Source organism: Triturus cristatus, chromosome 8, assembly GCF_964204655.1.
Source record: "Triturus cristatus chromosome 8, aTriCri1.1, whole genome shotgun sequence".
Taxonomy (NCBI): domain Eukaryota; kingdom Metazoa; phylum Chordata; class Amphibia; order Caudata; family Salamandridae; genus Triturus; species Triturus cristatus.
The window spans coordinates 749,841,134-749,854,875 of NC_140591.1; the positions used below are offsets into that span (position 1 = coordinate 749,841,134).

The 13,742-nt window shown below is 41.5% G+C and overlaps 1 protein-coding gene across 1 annotated transcript in view; it reads left to right on the forward strand.

Moving 5' to 3' along the window:
• Window positions 1-12,541, forward strand: part of LOC146805022 (acetylserotonin O-methyltransferase-like) — a 447,344-nt gene extending 434,803 nt beyond the window's left edge. Inside the window, exon 8 of the mRNA XM_085620450.1 lies at window positions 12,015-12,541. Within this exon, the coding sequence (XP_085476576.1) occupies window positions 12,015-12,226 (212 nt within the window). The 3' untranslated portion in view covers window positions 12,227-12,541. The remainder of the gene's footprint in view (window positions 1-12,014) is intronic.
• Window positions 12,542-13,742: the final 1,201 nt, after the last annotated feature.

Here is a 13,742-nt window from a genome sequence, read left to right on the forward strand (position 1 = left end):
CTACCTGTTGGTGTTTCCCCAGTCTTCAAGGTGCAGGCTCCTCACGTTGTTAGCTGTTCTGGTCCCTGCAGCAGGTGGGAGTCATTATGGCAGCCCTCCAACACAACAGAAAGAATGAACAGCAGGCAGGTGAGGAGTAAACAAACAAACAATCCCTTGCCTGTCTGCTGTGAGACCCTCCTTCTACTGGTGCAGTGGTGAACTACTGGACCAATACAAGAAGTTTTGCAATCTTGAAATTTCACAGGCACTTTTGGAAAATGTGTGAGCTTGTTAAAAAACCGCTGATTTGACGATTTTGTTTGCAAATCGCAAATCCTTACATCTATAGCATTGTACATGTAGAGAGGTGTGGCTCACTGGTTAGAGGCGGCAGACCCGTAAGCAGAGAATTGGCCAGGGACCAGGGTTCAATTCCCGACGCGGCAGGGTCGTGGACCAGGGTCAAAACGGATTTGATAATTCTCGCCTCGGTACCTACTCTAACCAGGAACACACTCGGCAACTCTGGGCATTAAGCTTGCCTCATCTCTACAACGGCCCCCCCACAGACGCCGGGGATGCCTGGTTTCACCTTGGAGATATCCATGAGGGACCATCTCACAGGGATAGCCAGGATGGGTTCCCCAGCGGTCTATAGCGCTGGGACACCTCCTCGTGAGGTAGCTGTTCGCGCTCTACAAGTATTATTATTATTATTATTATTACATCACTATTGTGATCTTTTTCTTAAACCTTTCTCCCCTCGTTGTTTGTGATCTTTTTCTTAAGTCTTTCTCCCTGCATTGTTTCCACCAATTATTCTCCAAAGATTTTTTTTTTTGTGGCTTACTACCAGAACAGAGCAAACAGTCTAATTTATTTTTGAATTCTCAATTGCTGCTCTTGCCCATCTTCAAATAACTGAAATGTGTATACATTTGCAATAACGTAAAGCCATGGAGTATCACCTTGCAAAGCGATGTGGCCCTGGTCCCTTTTCACCCCAGTTTCACAGAACGAACTACTAGTGACTATATCCAAAGTGAAACCCCTCAAACTATCTTTGCAATGCTGTGCCTGATCCATCAGTAAAGACCTCGACAAACAGCTACTCCAGTTTTTCTCCTACCTGGCCAACTCCTCCCTTCGACATGGTATGTTCCCAGACTGTCAAAAAGTTGGCCAAATCTCTCCCTTCTAAAATAAAACCACTGGACATCCGATGACCTTAACAACTTTTGCTCAGTCTTCACTCTTCCCTTCTTAGGTAAGGTGAATGAAAGCTGTGTAGCATCCTAACTGTTGACTCACAGGCAGGTAAACACTCTCCTTGACAGTTGCCAGTCTGGCTTCAGACAGGACTACAGCACTGAGACTTCAGTTTTGTAGATTGTGGATGGCACTACCCATATCCTTGACACTGGAGGTTCATGCCTTCTTATTATCCACAATCTCTTGGCTACATTTGACACAGTCAACCTCGGTGCTCTGATAAGCACCCTGAAACATCAAATTGGCATTGAAAGTGTAGTCCTTGACTGGTTTAACTTTTTTGGATAAATCGCTCTCAAGTAATGAAATTTAGACCTCTGTCTCCAAAAGCTAGTCAGCCTCCAATAAGGGTTCCCAAATCTCAATCCTTTCTCCAATCCTATTCAACCTCTATCTTGAATCTCTTTCTAAGACACTTAGGAACTCTGGGATTCTCTTTCACCTATACACCAATTCCGAAATCTACTTGAAAGTCTCATCCCCAGAAGGCATTACCCTCCTATCTAACACCTTGACAAGGATTCATGCATATTTGTTAAATCACCACCTTAAACTAAACCCCACAAAAACAAAATTGCTGCTTATATCTCCCAAGAAAGCCAACTTATCTGCAAAAATGGATGGAATTCCTTATTGACATGGAGTGGCAACTCTCCATTGTTCAGAATGCCAAGTTACTTGGTTTACCCTCAACAGCCAGCGCAACCTAGTCATATGTCACATCACCAACCAGATATTATTGTGAAGGGTTTTAATGGTTCCTTAAACATTTATCAAAGTCATACATCTTCAGTTTTGGCTCTCTTTCTTTGTTTGTTCTAGGGAGTTCCTTCTGAATAAGGTATTCATTGCTACCTTGTATCATAGCTGTAAGTCCAGGCAGCCCCAGGGAAGGAGCAATTCCCTCAAAAAAACAGACAAGACAATATTTTGAGTAGCTAAGAATTTTTTCCTATTTATGCCGCCACCTTCACCCTAGTGTTGTCCCCATAAACTTTAGATAAACCTGTGACAGCTAGTTGAGGTTTTCACAAAGTAGCGCTCATGCGAGGAAAAAGGAGAAACAAAGTGTTCCCCAAATGTCCTACTGCCACTCATACCTTCCAAGCCTCCAACCCATTATCGTATGCGGAACAAATGGCCATTAGTACCTGTAGTCACAAGCCTCTACTCAGAAATTGGTCTCTGGGACTTCAGTGTGTCCTTTAACCTGGTCACTGGGTCTGAGCGCTTTAAAGTGGGAGCCTGCCTGGGTATGGAAAAGATATCTATGACCCAGTCCGGGAGGGGAGAGACATTTGGTGACCTGAGGCACCCATACGTATCTCTGCTTTCACAAGAGTTCAGGGAAATGACATGCCCTAGGTACCTCTGACTACTATGCTTACCAGAGACCAATCAACGACTACAATCCTCAAAACACTGAGCAAATACAACAACTGTACATTTCTAGTGTTCCACTGAGGGGGAGCGGGAGGGAGGGGAAGGGGGTAGTTTTTTGTTTTTTTACCACCAACACAACATTAGCAATAATATGTCAGGCTCTCAGGGCTGTTTGTATTGATGATTGTGAAGCCTACTATTGGCACTGTTTGTTTTACTGCAATGTTAATAAAAGAGTTGAACCATAAACTGTGATCCTGTTTACTCCTGCGCCTCGACTACAGGAACCACTCTTCATTTCCAGTTCTAGCAACTTGCGACTGTTTACAAGACTGGTCTTAAATCCCCAACAGTATCTGGTTGGAATAACACTGCTCCTAAACTACTTCTAGAACCATCAGTCTGTGATCTTTCTTAAACTCTGGACAAATTAACACAGAGTGAAAAATAAAATGTCTCTTAATCGTGTGAAACTATCAAATTGTTCCTATTCCAATCTTTGATTTTTATCGGGTTCTTCCTTTTGACTAAGACAGTAACTCGACTGGCTTTGTCAAAAAATTCTAGTACAAATCTTCCATAATCCTCACCAAACCGAAGAAAAATCTTATTTCTTTTTTTGCAGAGGGTGTAGGAATTGCCTTGATAGCTTTAATTCTATTCACCAGTGAGCTTAGCATTCCTGTTTGTATGCACTATCCAAGGCACCTGATTTAATCTGTAGCCGCCTTACTTTTAATGAAGTTGGCCTTTATTCTTGCCTCAGTAAGAGCTCTGAGAATTCTTGCTAAATTACTTATATATGCTCCTCAAGTGGTAATGAATATTATATATCATCTAAATACGCTGCTGCATACTCTTGATGGGTTTCAAAATCTGGCCAATCAATCTTTTAAAAGTGGCCGGTACCCCATGTAGTCAAAATGGTAAAACCTTAAACTGATACAAGCCAGAAGGAGTTGTGAATGCATTTTTCTCTCTAGCCTCTGCGGTGTGGGTAATCTGCCAATTCCTTTTCCTTAAATCAATGGTAGACATCGATTCTGCTTCCCCAGATGCTCAACTAATTAATCAATTCTTTGCATTGGGTATGCATCAAATTTAGAAACCTTATTCACTTGTCTAAAGTCAGTGCGAAACCTGACACTCCTTTCACTATTAGGCACTAAAACCATGGAGAACACCAGGCACTATTATAAAAACTCTCAACATTTTTGTTACTTCTCTCGCTACCACATCCCACCTAGCTTCGGGTATTCTATATGGCAGTAACTACTGTCCTGTAATCTTATATAATGTCATAGTGAATTAAATTGGTCCTTCCTGATTTATCTGAAAATGCTGTTGAATAATCTGTCAACAAGTGCCCCAAATGCTCATTCTGGCTTGTTAGGTTGTTCCCCTAAGGAATGGAGCAAGCTTCATTGTTTTCTTCTTACATTGGTTTAAAAGATCATTGTAAGGGGTTTGCATTAGTTATATATTTGCGGTATAACTGTATTTCCTAATGTTTATCCCATCTCTTAAGAAGGTTTGCATGACAAAAGTGTCCTTCTCTTGACTTGTGAGTTGCTGGTATTCAATAACTGACAGGTGTCACTTTTTATATGATGCTATAAGGCCCTTGCCATTTGACTAATAGTTTGTTGTTAGTTGTGGTCAAAGAGACAAATAGCTGCTCTCCTTATGCAAACTCCCAGACCTTTGCTTGTTTATCATAAAAAACATTTTGACTCCCCTGTGACTAGTCTAAATTCTCTTGTATCTTTCCCATAACAAGGTTGCGGTCTTTTCCAGCTTCACAGCATACTCTAAGAGATTCTGTCCTTCCTCCCCCTCTTCCTCCCAATGCTCTGAGGCATATCCACAAGTGTACGGGGCTGACTCTCGAATATCAATTTGTCTTCGAATGGCAAACAGGATTAGTGATATTGTATGAGCCCACAGGGATTTGATAGTCTGATTATAACATTTCACTAAGCCATCTGTTTGAGATGTACATAAACATAAATACGTATTTTTTGGATGCCCAGCATCTTGCAAATCTGAGACATCAATTTGGACATAAAGGGGGTCCCTTTCTCGGTTAATATCTCTTTTGAGAGCCCAACTAATTAAACGACCATGATCATTGCTTGGGCAACTGTTGGTGTGGCCATGCTTGTCAAGGGAATGGCCTGCGGGTATCTGATTGTATGATCTAGCAATACCCATAGATATTGATGACACAGAGTGGATGGAACCAAGAGCCTGCCAAACACATCCCTACTCATTTAAAAGTATCAATGATAGTTAGTGGGTATAAAGGAGCCTTGGTCACTGCACGTGGATAAGTAAGCTGACAGCATTCTGAAGCAGAATAAAATCTCCATACAACCATATACACCTCAGGCCAATGGAATTGCTCCAACAAGTATTTTTTTGTCCTCGCTCTACCATAATGCCCACCCATTACTTGGCAATGGGTGAGAATTAAAAACTGTATCCGGAAAGATGTTGGACCTACCAACTGGGTGACCTTCTTTTCCTTACACTTTACTCCTCAACATAACAAATCCTTATTAATCAGCGAATAAGATCCTTCCAGATTCCTCTCTATACAGCTGGGTTGTTTCCAGGCTTGCATTGTATTGTTGATTTTTTTTGTGCTGCCCTGAAACTACGAGGAGGTTTCCAAGTCAAATCAGTACAAAGGAGCACAGGATTCTTTAAGGTGGGTAGAACTTGTGGAGTTTCACCCTGAAGAATTCTGCGGAGTTACATGAAAACTCAGCGACATTCCGTGGGGTTCCACGATTGTACGGCTCGTGCTGATTTTTAGCACCAGGAGCTCGTTCCATGCTGACCATTCAGAGCAAATGGCACAATGTGGTACACCACAGGGAGCTGCTTCTAGAGTTGATTTTGCTGACGTTCGGGTAGATTTTCGACTCTAGCAGCAGCTTTCCGACCGCAAATGGTTGCGACCGCCATTGACTGCCCTCGTTGAGGAAATCTCGCAGGGTGCTCTCCTAGCAACAAAAACTCACGCTCGGTGTTGTCAAATCTTGCTCTTGCTTGCCAACTTACTATTGGCAAGCAATAAGTGACAAAAAACCCTACCACAGCAGTTGGCGGAATTTGTGCAGACCTCAGTGTTACATGCGTAATGTGGAGTGGCCAAAACTCCGCCAACTCTGCTGACGGAGCAGAATTTTTTGCCCGCCCCTAATTTCCATCATAATTAGTGACACCTACATCCACTTCTTTCGCTTTTCATTTCTCATTTTTTTTTTCTTGTATTGCACTGCAGATGACTCTAATTCTCTTAACGGTTTCAACCAAATTTGAAGGCACCTGTTCCTCAAGAAATTGATGAAAACCTGTAATTTATCGCTAACATGAGATCTCCAATTAGATCCAGAATCACTTCTGCTTCTATGGTTTGCTCTTTCCCATCTACTGTCATGCCTACTCTAGCAATGGGATACACCTTTTTATCCACATGCACAAAAGTAATCGAAGGTCTCCTTCCTTCCTCTATGTGGTCTTCTAAAACCCATTTGTGATTTATGACAGAAAGGTGACAATTGAGTCTATTATGGCTTTGACCAGATGGGTATTTATTGCAGCATTCTTTTTGTAGGCCTCTGAACTTGAGTATATGCACAAGACCTACCACCTTTTATATTTTAGTTCCATAAGTGGTTCATCTGGAGGAGGCTTTTAGGGGCAGTTCCTGGCAGTATGTCCCCATTTCGCACAAGTATAACATTGAGGTTCCTGCATAGCCACTCCTAAAGTGGACTTTTTTGTTGATCCTGAAACTAGGAACAGCAAGTCATACACTACATTTTCAGAGTTGTTTCACCTGAATTCCTGCAGTACATTATTTGGTTAAATGTATCCTTAATTCTAGAGACCGATAATAAGCACATGCCTGTTCTATTGCCACATTGGCTGTCAGGTTGAGGTGTTGACAGATGCAAGTTCAGGTGCAATATTAAAGCCTCCAGGTTCTGTTCTAGAAAAATGTTTCTACTACATCCTCTATAGTTAGTGAAGTTGGTTGCAACTATCTGTTTCTGAAATCTTGAATTCTCCATATACTACCCTGGGGTTATCTATAGTAACTAATTTGTCTTTCCTGAATTTGGTACTATAGAATTCAGCATTACTCACCAATCTTTCGAGTACAGCTTTCAATATCCAGATACAGAATACCACATGAAGGATTATAAGCAGTCTGTAATTCCCAAATAGAGTAGTAAGATATTGTTACCACAGTGCTGGTGGCCATGCAGCAGTGGTAGCCACTCTATCAAAATTAGGGTCTTCACCTTCCTGATATTTCTGTAGCACAGTGCTAGGCACATGTGGGTGTACTAGGGCATTATCAATCACATAAATCAATCAGAGATTTTCAGTATCCTGTACTTGTTGGTTGGAGAACAATATAGTGACTTGTCTTTTCAGGGTGGCTTGTAAGTTTTCCTGATCCAGTCGGGTGGCTTGAGCATGCTGCTCCACTGTTAGCTGTAGATGTAGCCAACAGGTTAAACACAAAGCCCAGACACCGATTAGATGGAGAATGGGGCTCTTACCTCTTACCTGCTCATCTCACAAAGGTATATCCAAGTCCATATACAAAGTCCCAATGTCCTGGCTTCTATGGGTCAGGATCCACGACCCAAGTCCCAGGCTCCAGAGGCAATGAAAAAAAGAAAGCCAAGAGGGAGGCCCAGCCCCGCCTCCTCCGGGCTCTGAAGGCCGCGGACAGGCCTGTCTTTGACCCGGGCTTTGGGCCTTGTTCTATCTAATGGGTTTTGCTTTCTTCATCTATATGGACTTTGGACTTATCCATATATTTTTTTCACATCTACAGTGAATTTATCTGTAAGGGATGCTTTGTATTCTGGCACCCGTACTCCCTGGTTGATCTACATTCATTCTGAGAACCACTAGCCGCTCACTCCTTAAGCTGGTAACTATATATTTGTTCGGTCATTGTTTTTGTTTATTTTTCTTTCTCTATCATCCCCTTTACTTGTTTGGTCATTCTGAACTATCAGTATTTTTGTCTTATCTATTCTTCGTTATACTCTGTCTTCACTTGGCACTGGGTTATTATTTTTTCTGCCTAGTAGGATTCTCTACTTTATAGGCTCTTTTCATTCTCAACTTGGGAGCTCCATTTGCTTTCTAAGATGACACTCTATATCTTGGTACCTAATTGGTGGTGGTTTGCTCCAATTGATATAGGTTTTAATATATTTATATTTTATTATTATTGTGCCTCATTATGTTTCACAGAATCTGTTTGAGCATACAACGTGGCACCAAGGAGCCCCCCCACCTTGCAGTCTAAATTGATTAAAGAGACCCTATTGACGGGAATTTTGTCCATGTTATGATTACCTTCTACTGCGCCCTGACGAAGGAATTGGTGGACACTGGGGTCCACTCCGAAACGCGCATCGGCGCTTTGGTTATTCTCTGTTTGATATGAATAATTTTTGTTATTGTTTAATTTTGCATTTTTTTCTTTATTAGTATCTCTGGCGCTTTGGTTATTCTCTGTTTGATATGAATAATTTTTCTTATTGTTTAATTTTGCATTTTTTTCTTTATTAGTATCTCTGTGACATACCTATGTTCTCTTGTTGCGTTTTGTATGTATTTTGTTCTATTCACATGTCCGTTCTGTTTCATTGTGCCATGTGAGGTCTAATTTTCTGTTACATTATTACCATTGTGTCTTTGTTTGTGGGCTCGCCTTGGTACTCTGCTAGTACAAAAAAAAATTTGAAACTATGTAAATTGAAATGTTTCTTTTTTTCATTTTGTTCATATAAAAATAAATCTTTATTTAAAAAAAACAAAAAAAGAATTATACTCCTCTTCTGTGATATAATGAGACTCTAGTCAATTGTTGGATGTACCAACAATTCAGAATCGCATAGGGGGTGGCTTTGTTGTTAGTAGTAGTTAATTTCCCCTGTCCTTCCGCCCCCTTTTATTCATTAATCAGGGGCCCTGTAGAGTTTAGTTTTCTTTGCCCTGGCGCAGCCCCCGCACAGCCAGCACTGCAGGAGATGTCCAGCACCTTTACGGTGCACAGCGTGGGTCAGCTGGGAGCTGGCTCTTCCTCAGTGGAAGCGGTGAGTATTGGGACACCGAGTGCAGAGTCCTGCCGTCCTCTCAGGTGGGCAAGGCTTGCAAACCAGCAACAAGGCCTCCCTGTCATTCTCACAGAGTGTCAAAAGAATTTGGAACTTCCTCGCTCTGACCTTTTGTACGACCACATGTCATGATACCTTGAAAAAGGAGTTCAAAGCTCTTCTCCTTGAAAGACACGTAGGTTAAATCCTTTATTTCCCACTCACTCTTGATTTGCTTCATTTAATTTTTCTTATGATGCTTCTTTAATGCACTCCTGCATGGATTGTTGGCAAATGTAGTCTTGTTAAGCACTCTGATGCCTCCAGGCCATGCCTGATAATAATAATAATAATAATAATAAGAATAATAATAAGAATAATAATAATGATAATGATAATAACAACATCTTCATGAGCATCATTCCTGTTTGCCCAAATTTTATCTTGCACAGATGAATTGTTTGTGTGCATATTTTGGTCTGCCACAAATTCATCTTGAAGGTTAGCAAAACAGCGATTCAAGGCTAGACTTCTCAACACTAATACGTAGTCATCAAATGATTTTATTGAAAAAACCTGAACCTGTTAATTGCTATGCACACTCTGTGTGAATAATGTTTGTCAAGATCATCCAAAGCATTGCTAAATATTTCAGTTCCATCACTTCCTCTAACTGTTTTCAACACCTGACTAGACTGCCTTAAAACGTGAGGACCCAAAACATGCCAAAAAATCTATTTTTTTTGTCTACTGTGAAATTTTCTTCTTCATCTAAAAATAATTCTTCTGGTCCTGCCATTTTAATGCCAATTCTCCAGAGGCAGGAAGTAATAATAATAGCAGTGTTCAAATAAATGAGTGTGCAGCACACATGGTGACAATGTAAAGAGAATAAGGACCAAAGAATCAAGCTACACTCAACATGACAAAGTAAAACAATACACACAAGGGGCCAGATATATCAAGGTTTTCAATCAACCATGCAAGGGGGTGCAAGGGCGATGCAAAACCTAAGTGTGATTTATCAAGTCATGCAAGGTCATCTTGCATGGCCCGGCGTGGCTTGATAAATCTAAAGTAACAGAAGGCAGCACAAATTGCAGTCTGGCGCTACTCTGCAGTAGGGAGACGTAGGCGTACCCAGGCATCCACCCACGGATTTTGGTGCATTTCTAGATTTACTATTAGTGGTAGGCCAGGGAAAGAGTCAAAATGTTACACCTCTCCAGATGAGATGTAACGAGGAGAAATGTCTATATTTTCGCCCTGTTTTTCCTCTTTCTGTGGGCTGCTTTCTGCAGCAAACATAGAAAGAGTAAAATGCTTCCCAGAATTCTGTTTGTGCAGGAATGTATTCCTTCCTGCAGAAAAATAATCCTGCCTATAAAGTAAGCTCCTTTGCAGAAAGACACAAGGGTGCCTGCAGTGGCGCTGAGCAGCCAAAAGTGCACCAGAGCTAGGAAAGGACATGAATGTGCCGTATAATGGTAAATATGGTGCAATCCTGCCCTTTCACGCACTACAGCTCGGTAGCTTGCTGTGTTGTGCTATGTGAAAGAATGATACATTTGATCCAAGGTACCTAAGTAGTGGAGTTTAAAGATGAATCTCAGTACATTTTAGTACTGAAAATGAGTACAGAGTAAAGCTGTGGACACATAAAGTACCTTCTTTGATAGTGGTGTCCCTGTAGCCGATGAGGCACCATGGTGTACCTGTTGCAATTGAGACACAACTGTGGGACTGATTTAAAGTTTTAAGTGTGGTGGTAAGTACTTTACTCCTGCAATACCAAATGTCTTCCGGTCACCAAATTTTGATTTGTACACCAGCTCTCTGGACAACTCTAAACATTGGCAGGAACTGCTGTCATATCAGTTCCTGTTTATGTATTGAAAGTGTGATGGACTGTACCGTAATGATGGTACCATCTGTCAAATTTGTAACATATTCAACAAAATAAAATTCCAAAGAGAGGTTTTGTTTTTGAAAAAACTAAAACGAATGGCCCCATCATAATTGGAGTTTTTGCTCATGGTGCTGTGGTGGGGGGGGGATTTAAATGTTTTTGTGGTCCCTTACAGCCATGATTTTTATGGTGGTATATGAAAGTAAAAACTGCCCATTTGATTGCCCACTTTAAATTGGGCAGGTGGTCAAATGGCCAAACCTCCGATGGCCGTTTCTCCATCGGGGTGTCAGAGCCGTATTTCAGCAATGGAGACTGAGTAGTCTCCTGTGCTGCAATATTCAAGGTCCACTCATTTGTAAATCAGGCGGGCGGACCTTCAGTTTAGCAGTGAGTGTCCTTGTTGCGATGGAGTACTTTTTCTGCCAAACTGTAAATTACCCATCGTACTAACGTAGAAAGATGATGTAGTTGAGAAGTCATCAAAAAACAGAAATGTGCTTTACAGAGGCTGGTAGCAGAAGGAGTTATTTACGGTGTGCCTGTCACCGAGTACAAGCAATACAATGCACCCTCTTGAAAATCACATGCAGCATTGTGGTTTCAGTGTGAACTGTTTAGGGTGTGCCAGTCACTGAGTGCAGGTAACACAAGGTCGCGCTCCATCCTCGTTGCCAGATTCTAAGGTACCTTGGAGGGAAATTCCCCCCAGGGATAATTCACTGGAAATGATTTTGAGTTGAATTACAGTTTAAAAAAGCTTTTTCCAAACAGCTACCCCAGCAGTGCTCAGTTAGGCAGTCAGCACACAGCTCTAAATGACTTCCACCTCTTCCTCAGGATTGCAAGAGAATCCATGAGATAATTGCATACTGTTGCAACATTTTCTGCCCTGAAGCTGAAGTCTAGACCCTACAACCTAAATTTGAAACATTATTATTGTACACTGCTATGCTTAAATGGCCTGAATGTCTTTGAAATACATAACTGTGGTACAGAGCTCCCGTGACTGAAGAAGTTCAGTTAGCGATCAAAAACATTTATATGTATAAGTAAAAACATGTTTACAATCAACTGCACTTTTGTACTTATCCTGGTTGTACACACAATACTGTTTCAGGGAGCGATCATTAAAATGTCTTACAACAGGTTAATAAGCATGACATGTCATAATTATGTATCAATTCTTTGTTTTTGTTTACTTTTTTCGATATTCTAATTCCACAACACAAATACTTCATAAGTCATTTACAATTCCTGAACTATAATGTTGTACAGCATATTGATTAGGAGAAATCTGACAGATATTTTATTTTGTTTATTAATAGGTGGTGGTGTGATGCTGATTGAATCCTTACTTAATGAAGACAAAAGTGGACCTTTGTCAACCCAGTTATTTTCTTTGAAAATGCTGCTGATGACTGAGGGCAAAGAGAGGACCACGTCAGAATACAAGACACTTCTGACTGCAGCCGGGTTTAAGGATATTGAAGCCAGAAATACTGAAAAGTTCTATGCTGCAATTTTGGGAATAAAGTAAAATGCTCTGTTATTGCACTGTCAAGAAAAAAAGAAAAAACTGTCTCTTGGGCAATGGATAATTAAGTAAATCTAATGTAGGTTATAATTAAAAATATATATATTAGAACAGCGTCTGAATCATACTGAATACATGTAAGTGAAATGCAACATAAGGGTTAGAACAGCATTCAGGTATCAATATTTATTACAGCCATACTTGAAATGCAAAGTAGAACAAGCAAGAGAGACCTCACCTACATATTCCATTAATGTATCATATACTCTTGCTACAAAAAAAAGATGTAACTAACAGAAAAGCCAATAAAAACAACGAGAGGCCATAGGACTGTTTCTCAAAGTTCATTAAAAAGATAAGCGTGATTGCTGTTTTCACAAAGTTGGACTCTTCCATAATAAATGCGATGTTCTTGGTTCATTTAACAAATCACCAGGAGAAGATCAGGACAAGGAGTGGATCATGAATTTCCTCTATTACTCTTGCTGATGTCATAAGCCAAAAACACATATGAGGAAAGCATCAGCAGTGTTTTCTTATCCAAATCCCTCAACTGTAACAGTCGTGACTGCCTGCTTTGAGAAATTCTCAATGGGCGCCATTCTAACACCCAAAAGTTGCGCTAGGAGATGCAACTTCTCACTCACATGCTCGCCAACGTAATGTTGGTGAGCCGGGTGCGAGAAAAAACTCAGCCATGCGGCGGTTGGCGAAGTTTTGCTAGAACAACACGTTACAAGCACAACACAGAGGGGCAGATTTACAATAACTGGCGCATCCCTGCAAATCAGCAGGGATGCACCAGTTATTTTGCGTCACTGCAGACACCTCTTGGGCCACCATGGATGTGCTGCATTTACAATGCGGTGCACCATGGGGTAAGAATAGACAGATGCGTGACGCATCTGCTGCCGTAAAGGTGACGCATTGCTGGAGTCGCATCGCAAGCGCGACGCAGCTCCAGCAAGGCTCGGGGTGCCCCTATGCCTAACATGCTGCGTCAATCCTTACACCTGCTTCAAGCAGGCACAGGGTTTTGACACAGCATGGCCGTAAAAGTGACTGAGTGAAATCTTGTAGATTTCACTCAGCCACTTTTAGGAGGCATTCCTGCGCCGGAACGGCCGCCCTGCGCCGGATCGCCCACTTGTGGCGCAGGGCTTTACAACATGACGCATCTACCTAGATGCGTCACGTTGTAAATACCCCGCAACATGGCGCTGGCTTTGCACCGCCGCTGCGTCACAAAAGTGATGCCACGGCGGCGCAAATGTGGCATACGGGGCTTGTAAATCTGCCCCAGAGTGGGCAAAATTCTGTGAACGCTGGCGGCAGAACGGAATTGATTGCTCACCCCTATCATGAAGTTTTCTTTCTTTCTGGATGGATGAATAGATGGGTATATGAAGAGAAGGAGAAAAGATGGTTGGAGTGGAAGGATGAGAGAAAGATAGATAGGAGAGTGAATGGAGGAAATAAAGGGAGAGTTAATGGAGAAAAGAATGGCTAAAAGGTAGGA